General features: G+C 43.2%; 1 protein-coding gene across 3 annotated transcripts in view; it reads right to left on the reverse strand.

The window, feature by feature from the left end:
* NUF2 (NUF2 component of NDC80 kinetochore complex) overlaps positions 1–9,791 on the reverse strand; it is a 27,505-nt gene that overhangs the window by 16,696 nt on the left and 1,018 nt on the right. For all 3 annotated transcript variants that reach the window (XM_077759970.1, XM_077759971.1, XM_077759972.1), the window contains exons 2-7: positions 6,865–7,013; positions 5,558–5,632; positions 4,329–4,405; positions 3,760–3,821; positions 1,811–1,908; positions 613–686 (exon numbers count right to left, since the gene is read on the reverse strand). In XM_077759970.1, coding sequence (XP_077616096.1) covers positions 613–686; positions 1,811–1,908; positions 3,760–3,821; positions 4,329–4,405; positions 5,558–5,632; positions 6,865–6,987 — 509 coding nt within the window. In that variant the 5' untranslated portion in view covers positions 6,988–7,013. The remainder of the gene's footprint in view (positions 1–612; positions 687–1,810; positions 1,909–3,759; positions 3,822–4,328; positions 4,406–5,557; positions 5,633–6,864; positions 7,014–9,791) is intronic.

Here is a 9,791-nt window from a genome sequence, read left to right on the forward strand (position 1 = left end):
TCTGCGCTTGGGTCACGCCCGGTTTAGCTGCTCAGCTGCGGTGTCTGCCTCGTACCCCCGTCTCCACAGCCGCCTGCTGGCTCTAAATCTACACACGGGCAGGTGAGGACCGAGCTCCCCTGAAGCGGACCATCTCAAACCCGTCCATCAGAAGGGATAAAAAATCCCTCCGCTCAAAATCTCGCATCTGGCCAAGGAATCACAACTCCCGAGGGGCTCGCCTGTCCCACCGAGGAGGCAAAGCAGAGCTGTTGAAGGGAGTAAAACGTTCCCCAGAATTAACGGGCCTTAAGGGACAGAAAGTCCGGTTAGTTACTGGTCACCGACCCCTGTGATTCCAGACCCGCTCTAGGGGGCAAGGTGACGCTCTGCACGTCTCAGCCTAACTCCCTGACCACAGGAATAAAGTGAAAGGAGGTCCTATGTACCAAGAGTTAGAAAGAAGGAAAACGAGGAGTTTTCTTTCTTAGAACAGGTAACTTCAGACCGTCTCTAGTTAGGGAGGGGGGAGGGTGCGGGGTGGAGACGGGAAGCGGCCTCGGGACTGCAAAGTCCTACCCACGATTCACTGTGCGTCCTGAAACTGTATTTATTTGTAAATCGCCTACTTACTCAAGTCGCTCCAGTTTCATTAGCGCCTCCTGGTGTGCAGTATTTAACTGGTGCATTTTGTCCACAGAAGATTTCTATGAAAGTAAATGTCGCATCAGTGCCGTTCCCTAGAAACAGTGGTGTTTAAAACGTCTACCATCCACCCCGCAAAATGCCGACTCCTCATCTTTCACTGTCGGAAATCAGAAATTTGAGAGAGAACAGGCGTCCGTGATGAGTGAACTGGGAACTTCTTTACGTGTTCACACATCGACGCGCAGTTCTTACCACGGTTAGGCACTGCGCTAAGTGCCGGGACCAGTACCCAACAGGACGACGTTACAGCTCGGACTTCAGTAGCTCCTTCTCCTTGAGGAGTCGGACACACGCGTGGAAGGCCGGAGAAGCCCTGCTACTGGACTGGATCCCAGGACCCGGCCGGAGCTGGGTAACGGTGGGGGCTCCCTAACACCGACAGCTGCTGGAGCTGTGGCTTAAAACATGAGAAACCGGCCGAGCAAAACTGTGTTTCCGTGTGTGTGTTAGCACATACACATGTAAACTCTGGAGAGTTTGTGATGCTGAGGAAGTAGAAGCTTAACGTGACTTGTGCAAGGAAGCGCTGGTATAGACAGTGTGGCTGGAGCTTAGGTTCGGGTTGTCTGGTTACTCTGGCACGTTTCTAAGAATAGGATAACCCCAAGCTGAGGACAGATGGAAACAAATCACACAGATGACCCATAATCTTTCCAAATTCCCTAAATTGTTGACGAAATGAGTTTCCATCTGTTAAACTGATTTACTTGGCTTGAATCTTATAAGGCGACATTGGGCAAGTTTGACAAACAAAGCATCCTTTTAGGCCATTCTTTAGAAAGCAAACATAAACCTTCAGTATCTTAATTAAACAAAGAACAAATAGACCCGTTACTTTTTCTCTTTTCCCTTACACTTCCTAATATGGGAAGAGGAGGCTCAGCTCCAAGATGAAAACAAAATGCCCAGCCCTTCCCTAACGTTATCAAATAGCAAAGAAAATCTTCTGATATATGGTTCCCAATCATTAAAATCTGGAACTTTACATAAATATTCAAATAAATTGGGCTTTACCAGCCATATGACAATTAGATACCCGTGAGGACTATTTCAAAACAGGTTAGCAGCTCATCAATGCTGCTGCTGATCTGGTATGTGACCCCGAAATATATTTAAATCTTACATATTGCCAAAGAAATTCCATGTATGTCTCCCGGCACGCTTCTCTGAAGTGAATAAAGTTGATGATGCCACTTAAAAACCGACTTGTTCGTTTTGCCTCTAAAAGAGAAAGCGAGACTCCTTAAATAAATTGTTGAGACAATGTGAAAATAAAAACTCGGCCTCTCCCCACCACATACATGGCTCGTAGTATACAGAATAAAACTGAGTAGGTGCTATCATTAGCCAAAGTGCAAAAAATGTGCTCTGATATAAAGGCCAGGATTATCTTTGCATTAATAAGTTAAAAAAAGGCAAATCATTTCTGGCTGAGAGAGAATGACAGGGAACAGATTTACTCTCCTGTCTTAAACACCTAGGAAACCAGACAAAATAGGTGAAGCAACAGATTTTAGACACCGGATGACAGGCGCCATGGGGCAGCAATCCCCGAGGCAAATGAGTGACCCCCGTTCGTGCACCAGGCTGCTACTTGGACTTTTCGGGCTGCGCCCCAGGGAGGGAGGCCACCAACAGAACTCACAGGTCCTGCTCAGTCAGAGATAGAGCTTGGAGTTTGGAGAGGCCAAGGTAACTAGAATTTACGAGTTCTAGAGCCTTGGCCTTTCCAAACTAAACTCTATCTTCCTGACAGTCTTTGTTCTATAAATATATTGTTTGTTCAGGAACAGAGAAACGCATCAGCATTATAAAGGGAAGGTTTCTTTTTAAATGTTTTTTACTGCTTATTTATTTTTGAGAGAGAGAAGACAGTGTGAGCAAGGTTGGGGGAGGGGCAGAGAGAGAGGGAGACACAGAATTGGAAACAGGATCCAGGCTCTGAGCCATCAGCACGTAGCCCAACGCAGGGCTCAAACTCATGAACTGCGAGATCAGCATCAAGTAGCCTGACAAACGCGTCATCTGAGCCCCACAGAAGGACTGGCAGAAAAAACTCGTATCAGATATCTGAGTGTTCTCCAGATTCGGCAGACACTATAGACACAGCCAAGGAAGTGAGCAAATGTGAGCTGGGTCGGGGGGAACACGACAAATAGAAATTCCCCAAAACGCACATTATAATCAAATTGCTAAAAACGTAAAAGGAGAAAGTCTTATAAGCAACTAGACGGAGGAGGACCCAAAAGAATAAGTGCAGACTAACGAAGCAAGTGGTCTGGATTACAAACTTTCATGCAGGAATAGGTGCAAATGCCTTCGGAGTTAGAGCGAAGATTCCCTGCAAGACGCAGCACATTAGGAAGGTGATCTCCCTGGTGGAAAGGTAGATTGGGGAAAGGAAATCTCCCATGCCAGGGAAGAAAGTGACAGGTAGCTCTGTCCCTTAGCCTTGTCTCTGGTAAGGAAACAAACACTGAGAATTCTAAACCTTGAGCCGATCGCCATGGGGATTTCCGGTTTGAATTAAACTATGTATGTGGCCCGAGAGCTACCAAAATTAGGAATGAAAAAGTGCTCTGGCCAATGATAACCTTGGAACAACTGAGAAAAGCAGGAAAGTATATCAGGAGGGATGTAGCCTCGAGCCCATACGCAGAAGACCACAGGACTACTAATGGAAGACACACTTCAATTTACACTCCAAAGGCACGCACACACACACACAGAGAAGAAACAAGCTGTCATCAGCGTCTGGGAGGCAGCTGAAGCAGGACGATTGGGAAATTTACAGCACGAAACACCTGTGCTAGGAAAGAAGAAAGTTGTCACATTAATGTCCTCAGCTTCTACCTTAAAAATAAAAACCAAAAACCAAAAAAGCCCAGCTTTTGTGCAGATCTACAAAAGAAAAAAATTCCGGTTATAGGATATGAAAAAAATTCATCCTTAAGAATGGGATGCACTTTCTAAAGCTAATTTCCTGTAGGTTTTTTTTTTACATTTATTAATAGAAAGGTAACATATTAGATTGAAGTCAGATAATAAAAATTGTTTTAAATCCCCACTTACTTGGATATAGAATATCAGCAATCTCAAAGTCATTCACCCGACAGATGGGCAGAAAGGAGTCCCTTGAAGATGAAGTAGAGACAGAATACTGTAAATTATATACAAACCATAGGATATAAACATTGTATTTTCAAAGAGACTTCTGGAGATGTTTCGCAACATCGAAAGACCAAGTCAGAAGCCTACTGCTGGGCAGGGTCCTGCGTACAGAACCCTGTGTTTTCGGTGCCCTGTACGAGTGGGCATGCCACAGCAAGGTACAAACTGCCACGGTATAAATTCTAATAAACAACACACCCTCTTCGAGGTACTAGGACTCTTTAAGAGCTCGAAACACTCCAAACAATGTTAGATTCACAGCATTCATTCCGCGAGCGGAAGTGAAAATGCCACAGAGGGAAGGAGGCAGTCAGTGGTACCCGGAGGAAGCCTGCATTTCTGCATGTCCTGATGGAGTCGGGAGGGAGACGATAGAAATGCTTTCTCTGAGAAACCCTGTCATTAAGAAAGCATAATGTAACGTGAATGTGAATTTAGGTGGTCGAAGAAAACAAACCCAGTTTACTCACAGGTGGATAAATAAATTGCTGACGGGTAGGAAGCCCTCCATGATATGTGGGTACATGACTTCGGAGTTCACAGGCATCTAAACAGGACACAGACACACATCTGAGTTATCCATCGACTAGACAAAATGAGAAAGATCTTCAACCGCCACATAATTTTAATCATAAATTGAGATTGAAATAATCCTATGATCATTAAATTTTTACAACTTAGCCAACAATACAGATCCCAGCATAAAGGTGGAGTTGTTGCTAATATTATAATGCTAGGTTCACAGCAGGAGCTCAGTAGCGATGTTTTAAACAAACAAAACAGTGAAGGGGCAAGGTTAGCACTTACAAGGTACCAGGAACTCGGCTAAGCATTTTATACGTATTCTTTTTTCATTTTTATGAGAACCCTAGGACAGTGTGCTACCCCCTATCTTATCAACAAAGAAACTAAGCCTTAGCAAGGCTTCATGGCAAATATGCAGCAATGCCTCTGAAGTTCAAACAATATGTAATCACACTGGTGAGACTAAGGATATTACATTTTTAGTAAAACTTCAGATAATGACCTGAGGAGGTAACAACAATAACAAAATTAAGAAAAAACGACCTTTCCTGCTAGAAATACCTAACTGGCTAAAAGTGCAGTTGCCTATTTCGATTATTTCCAATCTTAACACGTGTCTTCTCCCCTATTTTGCGAGTCCTTCCCCAGAAGAGAACAGGGCCCGTGAAGAGTCCGCTGTCGTTCGCTCTAGTCCCTGCAGACAAGCCCGTACATCTGTGATCTCACTGACCTGTGCCACATACGCCTTTTACTTCTGTTTTCATCTTCCTAAAGCTATCCCAGAAGCCACGAGAAGTCCTAAGATTCTTCTGTAGGTGACACTCATTCTACATTAAGCCTTTGACTTTGTTAACAATGAAGTCGTGAACTTTTTTTTTTTTTTAATTTATTTCTGAGAGAATGAGAGAGACAGCGTGAGCAGGGGAGGGTCAGAGAGAAAGGGAGACACAGAATCTGAAGCAGGCTCCAGGCTCTGAGCTAGCTGTCAGCACAGAGCCTGACGCGGGGCTCGAACCCACGAACCGTGAGATTGTGACCTGAGCCGAAGTCGGACGCGCAACCGACTGAGCCACCCAGGCGGCCCTGAAGTCGTGAACTGCTTAGCCTGAAACCCGTCTGCAATGCGAAGAGAAATACCCCAACAGAACGTAGTTTTGCCTCATCTTAAACCCACCATGTAAAAGTGCTCCAGTCGGATCCCATACACTATTTGTAAGGCTCTCATGTAGATCATGTGCAGGACTTCGGGCTACAAGAGAAAACAACTGGTCAGTCTCGGACGCAGGACTCGGGGACTGTATCGCCACCGTCATTACCATCCAATGTTGTCGCCAGTGGATGCAGAGAAGAACAGAGAAACACAAGGACTCTATTTCCCTTGAAATATTTAACTTTTTCCAAATTTTAAAACACCTCTACACGCTTCTCAGTTTGCTCAGATGGAGGAAGTGGTCAGTAAGATCAGTTGTTTAGGCTTCTGTACAGAATGAAAGAAAGTATATCCAATCCAACTGAAGCAATCCATCCACATTAGGGGACGGAAGAAGGGTTAGTCTTTCAAAACAGTTTGCAGCCACATGGCAAAAATAACAGCACACTGAGGGTATATTTTTTTTTTTTAAATAAAGATCATGGGCAAACTTAGTTCACACTTTAGATGTTAAGGTATCCTGAGGTGTTACAGTTAAGTGAACACCATGACCTTGGGAACATAAACTTAACATGGTAGCCAGGGAATTTGAAAAGTCTCCTCTTCTAATACGGTAGTTGCCAAACGCTGGCCTGGAGAACCTGTTCTGATCCATATACAAGTTCGAAGTTCGTTTATTCAGAGATTATTCATTCCCTCTTAAAGAATTAAAAAGGCCCTGAGATCACAAAGTTGGAGTTCTACATCCTTTAACCACGTTTTATTACATTATCACTTCAAGACCAACACAGGAAAATGGAAGGAGACTTTGGGATTTTCTGTGACACATAAATAGTTCATTTTTGCATTTAATAACTAAAGAAATAAGAACTATGCCTGTCAAAACAACTCAATCCCCCCTTGGGGCACAATGCAAGAAAATTAATCTGCAAGCTTCCAAAGAGAATTGTTTCTAAACTTTTTTTTGTGGTTAGAAACCACTCGGAATAGGTTCCTTCAAGCCCTACCAATAAATAATGTGCTCAGACCACCACTCCAATAATAATAAAAAATTTAATATACTTTAATACGTTTATGATTTAGAAGGTTTATTTTTAAGAAGACTACCATATTAAAGAATCGAATTCCTAATGGAAATGTAGAAGTCACCCCACATATAGACTTAACATTATTTTAAAATTACACGAGGTGAGAGATTGCTTCTGGATTAAAATGACTGACTTACATCAAATGGTAGCACATACGCTCCTACACACCCTCCTCCAAACTGCGGACCTAAATAGTTTCATTTGTATTTAAATGCCATCAACCACACGCAAATCACATTTTACCTTTGGATTTGGATAAAGATCATTCTTGGAGAGGTTTTTACCATCAGCTCCTGTTAAGATTTTGTTGCGAATATGAATCACAATCTCTGCTACGTTATATCTGGGGAAAGACAACGTTTCCATCCTGGGAATGTCCTGCTAGGCTGAGTCTGAAGGAAGAAAAAGCAAAGATCAGTAACCTGGCAAGAGCAGCCCATCTCTTTATCCAGAAGCTGATAAACAGGAGTAAAATTAACAAGCTGAGGTTGAATATTCATAGTAGTGATAGCTATCATCAAACATCCCAGAAAGAGACACAAACTATATATATATATATATCCTAAATTATACATCTATATTATAAATATGGATATATGGGTCCTAATATATCTTTTATTCTGAAATGACTCCACCATTCTCTAGGCTTCCTAATGCTGTTCTCTCTCATGTGGAAAAGAGGACTTTGTGTGGAAAAAGCATGTATTTTTCTTTTTTAAATTTGGGGGGGCATATAATGTAACAAGTTTGATCCTGAGAATTAATCCTCAAAGAAAGATATAGAGGCAACACTATCAGCAGAAGCTATATATAAACAGTAGCAACAGAGGGCAGATCATAAACTGAAGTTTGACCTTACGTCCTAGTCAATGTACACATACTGAGATGGTGGTAAGACTTAAGATGCACGTAGGAAGAGACAGAGGAAACAATACAGTAAGAATACAAGGCTGTAATGGGTAGGAATTCCAATCACCAGAGAAAAGAACTTTACAATAACGAACTTTACAACAACGCAAAAAACACTTTCCCCTCATGTACCTCAGAGGTACTGCCACCCGTGACCCCTAGATCAGTTCTCAGTGTCGCCCCCTGGGTCGGGGGCCATCTGGCAATGGCTGAAGACACCTGTGGTTGTCCGGACTGGAGTGCGGAGCTACTGGAACCTAGCGGGCAGAGGGCCAACGTGCTGCTGAACAACCGAAATGCACAGGGCAGCACCCCCAATAAAGAGTTATTCAGTCCAATCGTCAATAACCCTGAGGTTAAGAAACTCTGCCCTAGAGCCTTGCATCTAACTAATGCCTGCCACGGTGTATTATGATTATGTTTACAGAACTGACACTACACTTTGCGCCCCAAGAAGCTAACACTTTTTAACTTCTTTCTTATTTCTAGCTGTGCCCGGGGTTACAGCAGCCCCAGCAGCAGCAGCAGTAACAGCAGGAGGAGCTCCAGACAGCAGCACCCCCCCAGGCCCCCCGCCTCCACTCCGTTAACCATACCCAATTTATTACATACAGATCTCCCCACTCGGAAAGGGAGTAGCGTAATTCAAGCGATTCCATGTGGATATATTCAGTTTTGCAAACCAACTGAAATGACCCACAATTCTGGAAATCCAATTCTTTAGGTTCCTAATGTTGCTTAGACTACTACAGTTAAAAAGAAACTTGTGGGGCGCCTGGGTGGCTTAGTTGGTTAAGCGTCCGACTTTCGCTTAGGTCATGATCTCGCGGTTCGTGGGTTCGAGCCCCGCGTCGGGCTCTGTGCTGACTGCCAGCTCAGAGCCTGGAGCCTGTTTCAGTCTGTGACTCCCTCTCTCTCTGACCCTCCCCTGCTCACACTGTCTCTCTCACTCACTCTCTCCTAGAAATAAATAAAACATTAAAAAAATTAAAAAGAAACTGGTAATTTGCCTAAACTCTGATAAATGTAGAAAGCCATTCTGAAAGATGGCTGACAAATAGCTTTCCACTTCTGCTGGAACACGTGCAAATGTCACAAAATTCCAAAATTCGCTAACTCTCAAGGCAACTTTTTCCCTCTTCAGTCTGGCTCTAATGATTAGATAAGTCTTCTGATGGTGCAGACACCTGTTCATTGTAACCTTTACCCACGGGTCCTATTTCCAGTCAATGCAACTACAATGTATCAATCTCTGTTCACATGACACCACTTTTAAAAATGTGAAGAAAGCTATCAAGTCTCAGCTCAGCCAGCTCTTCTCTGAGGTTAAGTATAATATAAGCATAGTTGCTCCTTACATAACATTATTGTGGAAACTTTGCTGTTCTACTCCCTTTCCTCTAAAGCAAACTATTTTGTCAATGTCTTCTTACAATGTAATGCCCAAACCACATACAATACTCCGGATATGGGTTGCCCAGGGCAAGATGATCAATACAGTAACACTGACCACTGCTGATGTAGTCTACGACTGTAGCACTGTCTGTCTGTCTCTCTCACACACACACACAGTCACAATCAACTAAAAAATCCCAGAACTTCTTCAGTGTGACCCACTTATATGAAGCCGGGACTTCTCCATGTTGTTCTTAGAGACTTATTTGAACCTTAGGCAAGCATTTGCACTTCCCATCTCTGAACTTCATAATTTCAAGCTTTCATTCCATAACCCGCATCTTTCTGACTCCAAATCCTGACACACTTCACATGTCAGGTGTCCTCTTCCGTGTGAATACACATTCCACATTTCAACCTAAGTCACGGATTTTAAAACCATTGATAGAAAGACTTGGCAAAGAAGGATTGTAGAAAAAGTCACTTTTCCAAAACAAGCCACATCTGGGTCAAAGATTCTCACGATAGAGAAAGAAAGAGCAGGTGTAAAATACCTACACAATCATTGTCGCACACCCTTCTCTAATATGTCTTGCACACTGTCATCAGATTAAACCTTATAAACATCAAATGCCTCAGGGAACATCTTTACAAACATAGTTCAATTACCCTACCCACCACATAAATTCAAATTTTAGTGTTGGTTTCTGAAACTTTCCAATATATAACGAGTCAATGCCTTTTCTGTTTCAAGTTAGTCTCCTCCAAGATGTTTCCCAAACTTTCTGTGCTTCATTTTGGAATCATCTGCCATATGGAATTCCAGTTCCAATTCATTTACTTGGGGGGGGGGGGGGGGCGGCGTG

Source organism: Crocuta crocuta, unplaced genomic scaffold (genome assembly GCF_008692635.1).
Source record: "Crocuta crocuta isolate KB4526 unplaced genomic scaffold, BGI_CrCroc_1.0 scaffold133, whole genome shotgun sequence".
In the NCBI taxonomy this organism is placed as follows: domain Eukaryota; kingdom Metazoa; phylum Chordata; class Mammalia; order Carnivora; family Hyaenidae; genus Crocuta; species Crocuta crocuta.